This window comes from Lepidochelys kempii, chromosome 10, assembly GCF_965140265.1.
Source record: "Lepidochelys kempii isolate rLepKem1 chromosome 10, rLepKem1.hap2, whole genome shotgun sequence".
Lineage (NCBI taxonomy): Eukaryota > Metazoa > Chordata > Testudines > Cheloniidae > Lepidochelys > Lepidochelys kempii.
In genome coordinates, this window is record NC_133265.1 from 4,856,759 (window position 1) to 4,873,916 (window position 17,158).

At 47.7% G+C, this 17,158-nt stretch overlaps 1 protein-coding gene across 3 annotated transcripts; it reads left to right on the plus strand.

The window, feature by feature from the left end:
* The first annotated feature begins 313 nt into the window (after positions 1-313).
* On the plus strand, positions 314-15,974 carry LOC140918089 (hydroxyacylglutathione hydrolase-like protein). Of its 3 annotated transcripts, none has more exons than XM_073361741.1 (9): positions 314-399; positions 777-910; positions 7,175-7,239; positions 8,763-8,880; positions 10,625-10,733; positions 11,318-11,421; positions 12,228-12,329; positions 12,556-12,635; positions 13,210-15,974. In XM_073361741.1, exons 2-9 carry the CDS (start codon positions 806-808, stop codon positions 13,373-13,375), a joined length of 849 nt encoding a protein of 282 aa, XP_073217842.1. In that variant the 5' UTR covers positions 314-399; positions 777-805; the 3' UTR covers positions 13,376-15,974. The 3 variants fall into 3 exon arrangements, with proteins under 3 accessions (XP_073217842.1, XP_073217841.1, XP_073217843.1); XM_073361740.1 differs by having other exon boundaries at positions 320-403; XM_073361742.1 differs by lacking the exons at positions 314-399; positions 7,175-7,239 and having other exon boundaries at positions 803-910.
* The last annotated feature ends 1,184 nt before the right edge of the window (positions 15,975-17,158 follow it).

The window sequence follows — 17,158 nt, forward strand, 5'->3', positions numbered from 1 at the left end:
TGGGCCAGGTGTTTTGGGTTGCTGGGCAGGGGACGGGGGGGTCGAGAGAGGAAGAGGAGGGTTAAGCGGGGGGGGATTGCGCCCCCTTTCCCCCCGCAGCAGCTGGCCTTGCACGACCCCTGCACGGTCGCACACCCAGCGCCCGCAGCCCCAGAAGCGGGCAGCCGCTGCTGGGGTCGCGCAGATTGTCCCGGGGCAGCGCAGGAGAACGGGCGGCGGCCGCCCGGGGCTGAGCGCAGCTGCTGGGGAGAGCCGGGAGGCGGGCCCCGGCGGGGGCCGGGGATGGAGGCGGCTGGCTCCGGGCCCTGGGGGCGGGCCCTGGCGCACAGTGACAGGGCTACGCTCCGATCCGCCGGCCGGGGCCTCCCGGTCCCCGCAGCCTGCCCGGTCCCCGCGGAAGCAGGTACCGAACCCCGGGGCTGCCGCGATCACCCGCGAGCCGGGCTGGGTGTGCACGGGGGTTGTTGCACACGCGTGTGAAAGGGGGTGCACGAGGGCATGGGGGGGGTGACACTAGCAGACAGCTGATTAATTTGCACCGGGGTGGAGGAGGTGATCGGCGTGCGGGGATTTTCACACCGCGTGTGGGCTTTTTCCACATTGGCGGGGGGTGATGGGCACCTGGGTGCGGGGGGTTCACCCGGGGCTGGAGGATGCTTTGCGCGTGGGCTGGGGGCTTCCGTGTGTCTCATTAATTCCCCCACAGTGTGTTCTGGGAAGATTATTTCTTGTGATTTGTGTGGGATAGTTCTAAAATAATGGAATTGCCCTTACAGCTCAGGGGGAGCTTCACAACCCTGGGACTATGAAGGTCAAAGTTATTTCAGTCTTGGAAGATAACTACATGTACTTGGTCATTGAGGAAAATACCAAGGAAGCTGTTGCAGTGGATGCGGCTGTTCCCAAGAGGGTAACTAGGAATTTTGCTACTTAAAGCCTTGAAGTTGAGGGACATCTGGTCCTGGTTCAGGACGTTTATTCAGAGCAGGCTGGCTTGTTTGTAGACACCACAGGAAGGAATCTAGAGCATTGGGTTAGCTTGGCTTCCACTAAGAGCACATAGGGACCTATCAAATACGGGCTATGGGGTTAGTTAGTCCAGGGTGGATGCCTGCAGCAGGTCTGAGCTCAGTGAAAAGTTACAATCAGGAAAAACAAGAAGCCATTGTATTTATTAAACCTGTGTATTGTGATGGTGCCTGAAGTTCCCAGTCCCAATGGGTCCTGTTGTGCCAGGTGCTGTACAAATGAGGCCCAATCTTGTAAATGCTTCTCTGTTTGCAGGATTTAAAAGTTACTCAGTGTGGGTCTGTAGGATGGACCCTGGGATTGCAACTGTGTGTTGTAAAATGACACTTGACTATGGCTTAGGCCCAAAATGTACATTGTTTTAGGGGGAAAGGTCAAAAAAGATGTTATACCGCCTAAAACAAACAGAAGAGCCTTAAACGTTTTTTTAAAAATTGAAGTAAAAATGTTTTTGTTTTGTTTTTCTTGATTCACACTTTGGCCTGCAGTGCTGGACACCCAAACACAAGAACTGTCTTGTGCTAGTGGAGAGGATGGAAAATGAAACTGACTAGAAACAAAGGTGAAACTGGCCTGGGTTGTTTCATTATCCAAAATGCAGTGTTGCCAACTCTGGTGATTTTTATCATGGGCCTGGCAATACTAGGTTTTTGGAGTGATGCTGCTAAAGTCCTATCGTTCTGTGAGAATCTCAGCTTAATTGTTTTTTAAATGAAAGTTTCTAGTCCTCTTCATGGTTTGGGGAAGAGCCTGAAAATCTGATCCTCAAGTCTCACAAACCAGAAGGCAAAGAGATAAAACCCAAATTAGTTTTTAAATTATTATTTGTTTGTTAATTATTTTATTAAAATTATTTAATTGGCTTAAACATGATCAGAGTTTTTAAAAATAACCTCCTGATTTTAGAGGCCTGACTTGTGATTTTTGAGCTTTTGAGGCACAAAAACAAACAAGCAGCATTAATGGTGAGATGGAAATGATGGGGATCCATTCTTAAGCACTTGCCTGTTGTCTTAGGGTACATCGACATGGCAATAAAAAACCTGTGGCACCAAGTGTCAGAGCCTGGGTCAATTGGCCTGTGGAACTAAAATTGCAATGTAGGTGTTTGGGCTCAGGCTGGAGCCCGGGCTCTGGGACCCTCCCCCTTTGTGGGGTCTCCGAGCCTGGGCTCCAAGCCACGTCTGGACATCTACATTGCCCTTTTTAGCCCCGCAGCCAGAGCCCTGCTAGCCCAAGTCAGCTGAGTCAGGGCAGCTGTGCTACGGGTCTTTTATAGCCGTGCAGATGTACCCTCTGATAACAGAAGCCTCCATCCTGCATTGAGCTCCAGATGGGCTGATCCTTGTTCCAGTGCAGAACCCCAGTAGTACAGAGTTCCACCCAGGCCGAGTTCATTGGAGAGTCTGAGTCTCTGATATATCTCCACATTGTGTGCTGCGTTCCTTACACTAAAGGGATAAATACTGTAAGTACCAAGGGAAATCTGACTGTTAGTGACTGTTGCTTTGCTGATTCAAACAATTAATTAATAGCTTAAGGCCTGATCTGGAGCAGCCTTAAGAATATGGTACTAAAACTGTATTTTATGTCGATTTAAAAAAACCGCCTCTAAAGCCCTGGGCTTTATTAGGACATTATTACATCCCGTGTGAGCACACAGGGTGGAAACCAGTCTTCTCCATTCCTCTCTGTCATTTGCTCCTGCTTCCATTTGCTCTATGGTGTTGAGATAGACAGTTGTGCCCTCCCTGGTAATGGGGGTTCTTAAGGTTTCTCTTGGGCGTCCTTGTTTCCTCCCACGAGTTCGTTTCCACTGGACTGCTACATGCAGGTAGCCGTGTGCATCGTCATCCGAAGTACATGCCCTATGTATGGCAGAAACGAGCTGTGGGTTGGTGAATTCTCAGATCTCTTCATTGGTGATGCTCTCTCCAGCCAGTGCCCAGAATCTTTCATAGGCACTTATTTTCAATGGTGTCTCATTTTCTGTCTGACTTTTTAGTAGATCTCCGGTTCTTGCAGCCATATCTTAGCACCGAGATTGCGTCTGAATTGAAAATTCTCAGTTTTGTTCTGGTGCTGTGTAGCCTTGATTCCATACGTTGATGAGTTTTGTAAATGCTGTGGATGCCTTTCCTATCCCTTGGTGTCACTTCTTTCTTGGGGTCTCCGTTGGCTAAAATGGTGCTGCCCAGGTAGGTGAACTGTTGTTCTTTCTTGATATTTTTGCCTTCTAATGTGATGTTACTGCTTGACGTCTTGGTTTCAAGGATGTTTGTTTTAGCATAACTAATTTTGAGCCCTACTTGGCATGCTGTTGTTGCTGGGTTGTCTGTCTTTGTTTGTAACTTTTCCAGGGTGTCACTTAGTAGCGCAATATCATCAGCAAAGCCTGGGTCTTCTAGGCATTTGCCATCTACCCATCCTATACTGATGTTTGTGTTGCTAATACACTTCTTCGTTATCCAGTCTATGGCAGTGCTAAAGAACAGTGGAGATAAAATGCAGCCCTGTTTCACGCCAGTGTCCATATTAAAGCGCTCTGTTTTCTGGGTGTTCACCCTTACACAGAACTTCCTTGATGATCTTGATAACTTCAGCTGGGATGCCGTAGGACTGAGGAATATTCCACGGTCTTGTGCAGGCTTTTGAAAAATCAATGCAATTGACCAAGAGGGGAGATTGCCATTCTACACATTCTTCTATGATGGACCTTAGTGTGAACATCTGATCCACACAGGATCTCTTGGGCTTGAATCCAGCCTGGCCTTCCCTAATCTTTGTGTCAACTGCCTTTCATCCTGTGTAGTATCACGGCAGAAGGCTTTCCCTACAACTCCTCTCCAGTTGCTACAGTCAGTAAGATCAACCCTTTTTGGGTATTCTGACAATGATTCCATGTTTCCACTGGTCAGGAGGGGTCTTTTTTCCCCGAACTTGGTTGAACAGCTCTGTCCGTTTCGTTAAGATTATGGTATCAACCACGTTTAGCATTTCTGCTGGAATTGGATCATCTCTTGCTGCTTTGTTACTTTTCAGCTTTTTGATTGCAGCCTTCACTTCTGATATTTCTCTAGTGACCGATGTTAGTCAAGTTGATCAGGTCCATGTATTTCACCAACATCAGATGCTGAAGTGGAGCTGGGTCTATTGAGGATTTCTTTGAAATGCTTTGCCTATCTGCTTTTCAGTTCTACCTCAGTTGTGATCTTTCTTTCTTCTCTCTTTGCTTTTTATTGGCCCATGTCCTGTTTTGAAGTTTCCACACAGGGTTTTAGTCACTTGGTAAGTGGCTCTGTGGTTTCCTATGCTAGCAGCAGCTTCTGCTGCTCAGTCTTCAACATATCTCCGTTTATCTTTCATTGAGCTGCTTTTCACTGCTTTGTCTGCTTTCTTGTACTCCTCCTGTACATTTTCCAATAGTTTGTTGGTCTTAGAATTCAGGAGTTTTCCTTTGGTAATTTTTCTTTCCTTGCTGAGACGCCACGTCTCTTGGCCTATCCAGTTCTTGCTCTGTCTGTGTTGATATTTGACTGTGACTGGTACAGCTTGATTCACATTGTCTCTGAGTGCTGCCCTTTTTCTTCAGGCCCATTCTGTGTCACCTTTCTCTGCCTCTGTCAGTGCCTGCAATCTGTTCCTTAGTTCACGCTGGAATTTCTCACAGGACTCTCTGGTTTCAGTTTTGTACTGTCGATTTTCTTTACCACTTTCTGTTTAAAGTTGATCTTCCTCTTGTTTTAATTTCGGTTTAGCAATGCAAAGATTGTGGTTGCTGTGAACATCTGCTGCTCAGTATTCCCTTAGATCTTGGACAGATTACCTGCATCTTCGGCGAATGCAGTTGTGGTCGATCTGATTTTTTGTTTTGCCATCTGACAAATTCCACGTGTCTTTGTGAGGGACCAGGCTACTTGCAAGAACTAGGTTGGTGACCAAACACAATTCAATGAGTCTCTTGCCATTTTGGGTGATGGTTCCCAGCTCATGCTTCCCTGTTGCTCTTTCCATTCCTTGGTTATCACATTCTACTCCAGCATTAAAGTTGCCCAAGACAAGGAGTAAGTCACGTTTAGGTAGTCTGTCAATCACACTTCAGAGGCAATTATAGAAGTCCTCCTTGTCGTCATCGCTGTGCTCCTCTGTTGGAGCAGAGCACTGATTGACATCTTTAGGCCTCTGGTTTGGAGTTCGGCATCTACGTTGCATTGGTTCATTGATTGCAGTTGATGAATGACTTTTTCCCCCACAGAATCTGTTGTATGGGGCGCTGCTCCCTGTGTGGTGGTGTCCTCTTGCTCGAAGTACTTCTTATCCACACCTAACACTCCCCTCTCACCGATGCCCAGGATTTCAAGTCTATAGTTGTCCATCTCCCTCATGATCTGTGCGATTGCATTCCACTAGCCAACTCTGAAGTCTTTTCTTGCTAACAGCATCAAACTTCCTGGGGCCCTGGCTTCCAGAGACTGCCTTCCACCAGGAGGCTTCATGCAGCACAGGGGGTTGGTAGTGTTCCTTTTCACCAGAATGGCAGCCTGGCTCTGTTTCTATAACCAGTGAAGAATTTGGGAGTTTTTTGTTATGAGGCTAGGTGTTTAGTCTTGCGCTCAACTCTCCCTGCTTTAGCTGGCCTTGAGACTGGCAGCTGAGCCAATCATGGTGCAGCAGGTTGGAGCTACTGGGCTTAGCAGCGTGGAAAAAGCATCTCTCATAGCAACACAGCTTGTATCTGACAGAATTCATCCACTGCCAACCTGGCCATCAAATACAGTCACTGGCTGGGCAGGGGGCCCGTCGGGGAGAGAGGATCTGTCTCCATTTCCGATAGGCTCTGGAAGCATGATGCCTCCAGGAGCATGGGGGAGTATGGCTGCTGCTATATCCCTAAAAGGGGTGCAGGGTGCATTCCCCTCCAGGGCTGGCCGGCTGGGGTGGGAGACAGTGGGGCTATGCTTCACCTTCTCGTCCCCTTGGGAGTGGTCATGCTGATAGCATGGCTGCCTCTGGGCAGCCCTTTCTCTCCTGCAGGTGGGTTGCCCTTTGCACCCTTCTTGTGCCCAGTATCATTTCTGATCACAGTTTGACCCTTAATCAGACCAAAATGATGCAAATGCCCAAGGCCAGACTTTCATATTGATGTGAAAAGATGTGAAAGGCATGCACATAATTTGTACCTGGAGGTGCTGTGAGTGCATGTGCAGTTGTGGTGATTGCATGTGCAAATGACATGCATACAGTTTTGTGCACACGCTTATGCAAATTGGGCCAAAAAGCGCTGTTGCACAAGTGGAAGCCAATATCACAATCTCCCGATTGGTAGGAATCCCTGTCAATATCAATGCTGCGAATATTTGGGAGGGGGATTCGAATTAGGGGCGTATTTGCAGTTGGATTTCCAGTGGTGTAGTGTGAGTTACCCCGATCTGATCTGTCTGTGATCACAGAGTGGATTCCCCCAGTGTTCTAGGGAGCTCCCGAAGGCATCATGCTTAAAGATCCTACCAGAAACGGGCTGAGTTTGTGACATTTGCGATAAGACATCTTGAAAGAGTTTATGGAAGCTCACAGTGTTAGGAAGATACATGATGTACTAAGCACTTCTTTTGATTCCCAGGAGAGGGGCGGTCAGGAGCTGTGTGTAGTATTATTTGCTCACGTTCAAACTGCCAGGCAGAGACCCACTGTTCTGGTTACCTCTTTCTTCTAACAAAAATATCCATCACTTAACTCTTTCACTGATGCTGGGTTCTGATTTATAAATGAAATCGCATTTGACAACATTTAATACTATGTTGCATGAAAAACCATCCCAAGAGGCTGCGCCTTGTTTCTTGTACCTGTGGCTTTTTGTGTGCCAGCTGTTTTTTACGCTGCCTTTCCAGCGCCAAGTATTATGCTGATCGCAGGGTGAATTTTCAGGGCTGGTAGTTAGAATCACTGCCTCCTCAAATGTGATCTGTTCACACATAATCTGAAGTCACTGGGAGACCCTGCAGGATGCTAGTTTTGCAGAGTCGTGTTTCAGGAAGCAGCAAGGCTTTCAAGATTGTCTTTAGGGTCTTTAATGATTAACTTTCCGACACAGGATCTTATTAAAATCTATGCTCTTTGACATGACTCTTTTTCCCCCCCATTTTAGTTACTAGAAATTGTCAGAAAAGAAGGCGTTGCACTTAAAGCAATTCTTACCACCCATCACCATTGGTAAGTGCTGTGGAGAGGAAAGGGGTACAGTACTGTATGTTAGAAATGGAAAAGGTGCAGAGAAGGGCAAGAAATACGATTAGGGGGATGGAACAGCTTCCATAGGAGGAGAGATTAAAAAGCCTGGAACTGTTCATCTTAGAAAAGAGATGCCTAAGGGGGGGGATATGCTAGAGGTCTATAAAATCGCGAATGATGGGAGAAAGTGACTAAGGACGTGTTATTTACCCCTTTGCGTAACACAAGGACTAGATTTCAGAGTAACAGCCGTGTTAGTCTGTATTCGCAAAAAGAAAAGGAGTACTTGTGGCACCTTAGAGACTAACCAATTTATTAGAGCATAAGCTTTCGTGAGCTACAGCTCACTTCATCAGATGCATATCGTGGAAACTGCAGCAGACTTTATATATACAGAGAGAATATGAACCAATACCTCCTCCCACCCCACTGTCCTGCTGGTAATAGCTTATCTAAAGTGATCATCAGGTGGGCCATTTCCAGCACAAATCCAGGTTTTCTCACCCTCCACCCCCCGACACAAATTCACTCTCCTGCTGGTGATAGCCCATCCAAAGTGACAACTCTTTACACAATGTGCATGACAATCAAGTTGGGCTATTTCCTGCACAAATCCAGGTTTTCTCACATCCCCCCCACCCCCATACACACACAAACTCACTCTCCTGCTGGTAATAGCTCATCCAAACTGACCACTCTTCAAGTTTAAATCCAAGTTAAACCAGACTAGAGGACTAGAGGTCACCCGATGAAGTTAACAGGCAGCAGGTTTAAAACACACTCGGTGAAGTACTTCTTTACACAACACACAGTCAACCTGTATTGTGAGGGATAGGTTTGTCAATGGCTATTAGCCAAGATGGTCAGGGACACAACCCCATACTCCGGGTGCCCTAAACCTCTTAACTGCCAAAAGCTAGGACTGGACAATGGGATGGATCATTTGATAATTGCCCTGTTCTGTTCATTCCCTGTGAAGCACCAGGCATTGGCCAATGTCGGGAGACGAGACACTGGGCTAGATAGATGGACTTTTGGTCTGAGCCAGTATGGCCGTTCTTATGTTCATAGTATGCTCTCATCAGAGTGCATGAGGCTTGGGGGGAGATCTATGCAGAAATCCCTGCTCATGACATGACAGCAACACTCTGTGATCTGAGAGATATCAAGGGACCCGATCCTGTGAGGTGGAAGCAGAGTGCTCTCCGTGCTCCCCAGGATTGGGTCCTGAATGCAGAACAGGTCTATTGGGCTGCTGTGCTCACATATGGATAAATTGTGTCCTGTTCCAGAATGTCAGGTGGCCCTTTTCCATGCTCTGAAATCTTGAGTTGCGGTATTTTTCGTGTCACAGCACACACCAGGGCTGTCCCCGCAGTACTGTAACGCTAGGGTTACGTTGATGCAGGAGCCTGAGACTCGTTTTAGCCCTCCCCCTTCCTCTGGGGTATCAGTAAATGCCAAGTGTATCGTGGAGACGCTAATCTCACTCCCTGTCTGTGAAGGGACCACGCCCGAGGAAATGAAGAACTGGCCAAGGTGTATCCAGAGCTGCAGGTGTATGGAGCAGATGAGCGGATTGGAGCCTTGACACACAAGGTGACTCACAACGAGGAGTTAAAGGTACGAGACTGGAGGTTTATTATTAACATTGTTGTTCCTCTTGTCTCACTTAGCGCCCCCCTCAGGATCTCAAAGCTCTTTACACACGATTGAATGACACCTCCTGAGCCCTGGCAGGGAGGTCGGTGTCAGGATCCCTGTTTTACTGAGGGTGATGGCGAAGGACAGAGCTGGGAAGTGATGTGCCCAAAGACCCACAGGGAGTCAATGTGAGAACGGGGACCAGAGCGAGAGAGTCCTTTGCTTGCCCGGGGATGAATGTGCATGAGATTGTAGGGGCGTAACCGAAGGAAGGATTCGGTCCATGCTCCCACTACACACACTCTTACTGTCTTTGGTTTTTCCTGCTGTGTAACCCACTGCTGTGACCAGGGGAGAGGGGGGAAGCGCGAGAAAGCTGCTGCCTGTCAGTTGCTCCAACTACTAATTCATTTCGGTCTGTCTCTGCTTTAGCGTGCGTGGGAATCTATGGGATCGCCGCGCGGGGGTCGGTGCTAGGATCCAGCGTCAATAACCTTCCCTGGTTTACTGCTGCCAGGTTTCTCTGTGGCAGATTCTCATGTGGAACAAATAGCCAGTAGATGGTAGCATTTTCCCAAGGTTATAAATCCACATGTGATAGATCGCCTCTGCTCGGGGACTCTTTGAAATCCAAATGTGCATCTGAATTTTACAAATGACCCTTTTCTTTAGAACGCATTGAACCAAATCCTAGATCTGAACACTGCCAGTCAACACAGTGCCAGAAATTTTGCAGCCCGTCTTTGTTCAAATAGATCCTGTGGACGAACTTCATAGCCGGCTTTATATACTCTGGGGTGGATGTGAGCACAGGCCTGTGAGCCAGAAACTGCCAATCCCCAATCTAAATTTCCCCACGCGTAACACAGGGATAACATCTGCCTGTTGTGAATCTTAATTTGCTATTTGTCCTGTTGGTGAAATGCCAGGAAGAGGGAAAAATGCCTTATAAATACTAAGCATAATTGTCACTTGTTGTCCTGCATCGTCTTTGGCATTAGCAGGTGGGGAACATGGAAAATATTCTTGCATGTCTGTCTTTGAGAATTTTATCTTTTGGTTGCCCCATTTCCATCTTGAGTCATCTAGTTATTGAGGTAAGGGAGGGGCAGGGCTGCCAGAACATAGGGGGGCCGGGGCCATGGCCCCCCACTTTGTATCGGTAGTAAGGGCAAGTGACAGGGCAGGGATGGAGAGGAGTGAGTGGGGGGTGGGGCCTGAGGGGTGGCATGTGGGCAGGGCCTTGGGGGGGTAAGGGGTAGCATGGGAGTGGGGCCATGGTTAGGGCCACTGGTGACCTGCCGCGCTTTTAGGAAGCTTCTGACGTTCCTGGGGAGGGGTCATCATCACGCTGATGTGCCAAGTCACTCACCTTTGTTCCAAACAAGAAGATACTTCTCTTCTCCACGGTGAGGCGTTGCTTCTAAAATGGTTGCAAAGCCAGGCCTTTCTGGTGATTTCAGTTGTACCGAAGAGTAAGCAGGTGACTTCTGAAAAATGTCGGCTAGCAGATCTCGGCTGGGATGGAAGTAAGCTGATCTGCTGTAGCATCCTGTCGTGAAGAAGGGAAGTCCGTATTGCTTGGTTTGGAAGCTCTCTGGGGCAGGGACCATCTCTTTGTTCTGTGTTTATGCAGCGCCTAGAGCAGTGCGGTCCCGGTCCTTGACTACGGTCCCTAGGTGTGGTGATAATACCAACCCGGATTGCCCCTTTGTCTCTGCAGTTCGGGGATATTAACGTGAGGTGCCTGTTCACGCCGTGCCATACGTCAGGCCACGTGTGTTATTTCATGTGGGAAGAGAACTCCCCAGATGCTCCAGCCGTCTTTTCAGGTATTCAGCACCTTCTTGAGAAGCCAGCCGGAGCTGAAAAGTCTCAGACAGTCTCCGATTGAGATCCCTTTGAGTGAGCTATGTGGGGGGACCGATCATTAGACTAGAATTCCACCCAGAATCATTCAGATTCCATCCTCCTTTAGCTGCGATCTGCATGGGAACTGCCTCATTTTAAGGGTAAGCCTGAGCAAGATGGGCTTTGTTTTCCTTTAAAGTGATATCTGTCTAGGCCCTTCTCTGGCCCCTGACCTGGCAGGGCGGAGCTGTTATTCCCATTGTGTGGATGGGGAACTGAAGCCCAGAGGTCCAGATCCTCTTAAGTATTTATATGCCTAAGTGACTTGCCCAAGGGCACAGAGGAAGCCTGTGGCAGAGCTAGGAATAGTGCCCTGCCCACTAGACCAGCAAAACATGCCTGACTGCCAACCCCAGGGAGTAAAGTCTGGTTCAGCCTTGGCACAGATACAACAGCAGGGTGGGCTTCCCCCAGGCATCAGCCCCTGGCCACAGGCTTCCCGCCTGCCCTGCAGGCAGAAGCTCCTTGCCCTCCCCGCAATAAGGTGACGTGTTTCCCCGCCCAGGTGACACCTTGTTCATTGGTGGCTGTGGGAAGTTCTTTGAAGGGACGGCCGAGCAGATGTACAGGAACCTGACTGAAATCCTGGGTGCTTTGCCAAAGGACACTGTGAGTGTCGCGCCTATTTCAGGGGGTGTCCGGGCCCTCTCCCCTATTTCCCTTCATCTCCCTCTCTGTGTCTCGGAGCAGGCCGGGCAGAGCTTTATGCCCGCAGCACGTTGGTGCCAACGTGCTTCTCCATCTTCTTGAGCAACGTGCGCTGCCTGGATTCTCTCTGGCTGGCACCAGCCTCTTGCCATTTGACACGTTGGCCAAATGCCACTCTTTGACCGGAATGGCCGTGGCTGCTCCATGAGTGTGGGGACTGGGCCCAGAACGCTCCACCAGCGTCTACTTCCCACCGTCCCCTCAGCATGTGTCGGATTCCTAGGTCAGAGGGACCCTGGTGATAATCTAGTCTGACCTCCTGCATGACACGGGCCAGAGAGCTCCCCCCAAATCATTCCTAGACACTGTGACTATGGGGAATCAGGCCCAGAGCTCTCCCCAGGCAGCTGCTTCCCCCTGGATTAATTGCAGTGGGCAAACCACGTGCATTAAATGCATCCTCCCTTGGTAGGACGCCCCAGCCCGCTAGAGAGAAGAGCCCTCCAGAATCTCCGCCCAAGGTCAAGCAGCTGCTTGGCTAAGCAGCGGAGCTCTGCGGTGCACTCTGAAGACCAGCAGCCCGTGGCTCTGGCTGAGGGAGTTCCACATCCAGGCTCCTCCACAGGCGGGAACGCTCGTCCCCTGGAGCTCACCTGGGGTCTCCGCCGCTGGGACGCCGTCTCAAGACGTGCTATCCTGGGTGGGGAGGTACCAAGCCCAGGGCAACATGCAGGCTGTAAAGGTGCACTGTCTCGTTTGCCTTGCAGAAAGTGTTCTGTGGGCACGAGTACACCGTGAGGAACCTCAAGTTTGCTTTGAAAGTGGAACCGGAGAACGAGATTGTGAAAAAGAAACTCGCTTGGGCAAAAGTAGGTGTTTCCCCTTCCGAAGCGGAGAGTCCCAGCGGGAGGGGGAGGCTGGAACGAACGTTGAGTTCTGCGAACGCTAGATTTGTTTCCCCTCTAATTGGTCTGTGTGTTTAAGGTGCTTGTCCCCATGTCTAGGAGCTTCTAAGCATCTGCCTCTGATATTCTCCATGAGCTCAGTGATGGGGACCGTCTCCATATGCTGAACGAGTCTGTGGTTTCTCCCCAGCTCCGAGACGACGAGGACTTGCCCACGGTGCCCTCCACTCTGCAGGAGGAGTTCCACTACAACCCCTTCCTGCGGGTCTCGTGAGTAGTTCAGCGCCTCCCGCAGCCCCCTGGGCACCAAGTGCCTCACTGGCAGGCCCAGTTGAGTGTGAGGGGACAGCGGGCTCTGCGGGAACGGAGATGCCCCATAGCATTGCCCCGTCCTGCACCAGGCCGAGGAATGCGGCTGCTTTTCCTGCCTTCCAGCAACAGACCTTTCACTTGGTGACTCACAGGGGAAGGGGAATTTTGCCTTCCCACCAGTATGAGAAGCATCAGGTACGTGATGGGGCGGGGGGGGGTCTCATCTCCCCCTAGCTCCCCATCCAGGATAACTCATTCCTAGCCAGCCTTCTACAGGGATATGACAGAAGAAGATACCCTCCCCATTGGCTTCCACCCCTCCACCAGCCTGCTCCCCACCAGTGAGGGTGGTGGGAGGAGACAGACTACAGCCAGATTCTGCTCTGTTACTCTGGTGTAAAGCCAAAGGGAGTCTCTAAAAACAAGACTCCAGATGGCCACCGGAGTCCCAGAAAACCAAACCTGGCCTTGAGTCTTGATTCCCTTTGCTGCTACGTACGGGGCACACAACGGGTGTCGCTTGAACTTGCAGGGAAGAATCAGTGCAGAAATTCACGGGCAAGACGGATCCGGTGGACGTGCTGCGAGCTCTCCGCACAGAGAAAGATAACTTCAAGAAGCCCAAAGAGAGGCTGACCCCTCAGGCCATGCTGGCGTTCGAGTGGGGTCTCTTCAGCCCCTTCATGGAGAAGAAGTGAAATGCAGCCGGGTTTGTCGGATCGTTTATTTTGTGCCAATATATAAATGCAACCAAGGCCACAGTGAGGGCCAGTCTGTCTCCCCGCTGGGCAAGGATTGTTCCCCGTAGCACATTGTGTAGGGCTCTGTCCTGTCTGGCTTTAAATGATTCGGCCACTGAAGCTTCCCTTATTGCATAGGCCCCGCAGCTGGGAACTGGGGATGTAATTCAGCCTTGTTTCTTTTCTCCTTTTGATCCCCTCACTTCTAGCTGTACGTGTTTGAACTACCCTAAGCAATTCCTCTCTCTCCTTACACCCCTCTGTGAATGGTCTGATTTTCTGAGCCCTGCCTCTTAAAAGGGGTGATGTAAGAACCAGGTTCGTTTTTGTACCTGGAAGTAAACTATGGGCTTCTGGAAAACGGGGAAATCTGAACGTAAGGCTTCGAAGTGGAACAGTTCTGCCCAGAACAATTCCTGTTTTTAAAAGACTGTTTTGTTGCTCCCCAAAACAAGATATTTTGGGGACATCTAAAACTTCCAATTCTTCTAGTAATTACTGGGGGAGGGGCTGCTCGCTGAATGGAACGAAACTATGCTGTGTACCAATGTAGCATTAGAAAAAACACTTTTATTTTGCACGAAGCCAGGGCTGGCCTTGTCAACAGTGACTCTCACAAACGATAACTGAGAAACTTGAAAGTGCTGATTTCTGTGCCAAACTCCCCTTGTCTTCAGTTGTTAACTGTCTCCAGAAAATCAAAACGGGCAGTCAATGGGCCCCTTGTAGCGTGATGTGGTGATGCATGCATATTGAGTATATAAAGCAGTGCATCTTTTCAAGGAGCCGACACTGGCCCCCTGCAACCTTGACAGGTTGGAAAGGTTTCATGTAATAGAATTATAGTATGTAAGGCAAAAATTTACCACGCTTAATCACAGCAAGCTGAAACTAGCAGCAGGGTAATTGGAGGGGAATTGTCTTTTTGCTTAATAATCAGGAATATCTTTGTCAAAAGCAGCATTAAAAAAAACCACACCCTGTTTTTTAATATTCCCAAATCAAAATGTGATAGCAGGATTTGAAAAACAATTACTAGGGACATAGCATGGGCTTCTGAACAGATTAACCCCGCAAAATGCTTTAAATTGGAGCCCAGGCTTGTGGTCCTTCAAAGCAAGACTTTGCTGGGAGTTGCTTGTGCAGAAGGCCTGATGGATCACGTCCCTTAGGCTCCTAGTTTGAAAATATGCTTATATGCTCCCTTTACCAGCAGAGGCAGATTAAGGAACCACAGTTAAAAGCCTGTGCAGATTTACGCACATTTAACTCTATGCAATTGACGAGGGGATTACTCACACCCATGAAATTAAGCACATCCATGTCTGCAGCAGCAGGGCCTTGGGTCAGTAAGCAGCATCTGTTCTGCTGCTTTTCTCCCACTATAGAACGTGAAAGATTCTTCCCCTCCCACGTGTACGTTTAGCAGAGTGGAAAGGGGAAGGACTTGTGTTTGTATCACTGTTAATTTTTTTTATAGAAGTAAAAATTAACATCTGCTTTTTAAAAAAATTGTCAGCCTTCCAATTTTAGTTTAACAATCTGAAAACTGTGTGTAGTACTTAAAGTTTGCAAGGCACTGGAGCAGTTTATTACAATATTTAGAATTAAGTGTTGTCTCCTCTGAAAGAAAATCTAGAGTAGCTCTGTAAACAGCTGTGAAAATCGGCATGCCTTGATTAGAGGGAGCAGTTCTAGGGAGCAAGTTGCTCTGTTTCAGGATTCCATAGCTTTTACTATTAAATAGCAGGCCTCATTCTCCACTACCTTGAGTTACTGTTTACACCAAAGTGAAAAAGCTGGTTAAACACTACTCCGTTAAAAGGGCAGTGATTTTACACCTACTTCACACAGGTGAATGAGAACACCAAGGAAGGCAGATTGGGCCCCCTAAAACGTCTTACTCTAAAACTGTTCACACAGCTTTGATTAAACTTGATAAGTTCTTAGCACTGGATGATAGTTGACCTGATTTTTCTTTTATGTACAGTGAGCGTTTTTTTTTAAATAAACCAATATAATTGTCTCCATACTAGGTTTGCACCGTACAACTTGTGTGTAGACCTGACTATGGTGTAACACTTTGATGCTAACCACCACTGATGTACAACTCTTGAGATTATTTTACTGATGTGTAGAATATAGCTCTCGTAAAGGGGTAGCAAAACAAAATGCAGATTACTAATGGATTAATTTTACAGTGCAATAGCTAATTAGCATTTTATTTGTATATGCCTAATGAAGACTGCACATTTTAAATAAACTGAACTTAGGTCTTTTGCACTTTAGTTCAAAGTCCTAGCGCTTGTGTACTAAACTTAGAATTGCATCACTTAACGCTAGAATTCATGGGGCTTGCTGCAGTTAAAACCTACAGGTTTAATGCAATACCATATGTAAAACTATGCATGAGAAGGTATTCACTGAAACTAGCCCCCTCCTTGCAAAACAGGAGAGAAAAGCAATGCAAGAGTCTTGCCAGATGAGCAGAGTGTACCTGCTACTAGATTGTAATGACAGCTTTAAATAAAGCTTTGATTTTTTTTTTAAACTTTGACATGTGCATGTTACTGATGGTTTATTTTTGGTAAACATTTGATGACTTAAAAAAGTGAGGTACCAAGAGAAAACAAGACTTTCCTTTACAGGTATAAAAGGCAACCATTGTCTTTCACAACTTTGCTTTTGACAAGATGGAGGTAGATCTGTTGCTCCAGTTTGATCAGATGCTCTGTTTAGAACCAAAACCAACAAATACCTAAGATACACAGCAGACTGTTCCAAAATAGAAACAGCTCAGCTTTTGCATGAATACTTCAGTGATCTGAAATGTGGTGGAGTTTAAGATTTTCAAATATTGAGTCCCACCAACAGGCCAGTCGTCTTCTAGCAAAGCAGAAGTTAAGTGAAATGGCATCTTTTGCTCCGGCTACCTAATTTTCCCCATTCTGCATTAGGCCCATGTAATCTTATTTGAAAGGCAGGAACCCAGGCATGCAAGAGAGATACTGGCTTCGTCAAAGCATTGTAAGTGAACAAAATCTGAGTTGCATCTCGCATTTGTTCTTTTTAAAAAAATGTAAAGCTCCTGTCCTCCAGCTGTGCGTGCTTAACATTTAAGCACTTGAGTTCTCCCATTGACTTCAAGGGGACTACTTGGATACATGAAATTAACCATGTGCATAAAGCATTTGTAGGCTCAGAGCCTAAACTCCCTGAATGAGGATTTCTAACAGCTTGTCAAGGCATGGCTTAGATTGGAGTGTAGTTTGCTGCTTACAAGATATCAAAAGAAACCAATTTGTTGGGCACAGTTTAACCAAAAAGCGACTGTAAGGTCTGCTGTGTTTTGTGTAGGACTTAAAAGGACAATAGCTTAAAATCATATATATTATTGCTGAAAGTAACATGTAAAATGATTCACTGGAAGAGAATTTCTACATTGTGCGCCCTTCACAGCTTTCTCTGTAGTCTGTTACCTTCATTTCACTCTGTGGGTCTCACACAGCAGGGTAGGGAAGAGAAGCATTTTTAAATATAGGAACATGTGATTATAAACCCACAAGGAGGAGTCCTGGTGCCACCAGGACGCCTTGGTGTTTTTGCTGAGACAGATTAACATGGCTACCGCTCTGTAACCTGCCACAAAGAAGAGTAGCAGGTCCAGTATCTGGAAGTATTTTAATTTTTCAAACCTGACAGTATCCCTTAATCCATTGTCAAGTGACGGTCTAAGAATTC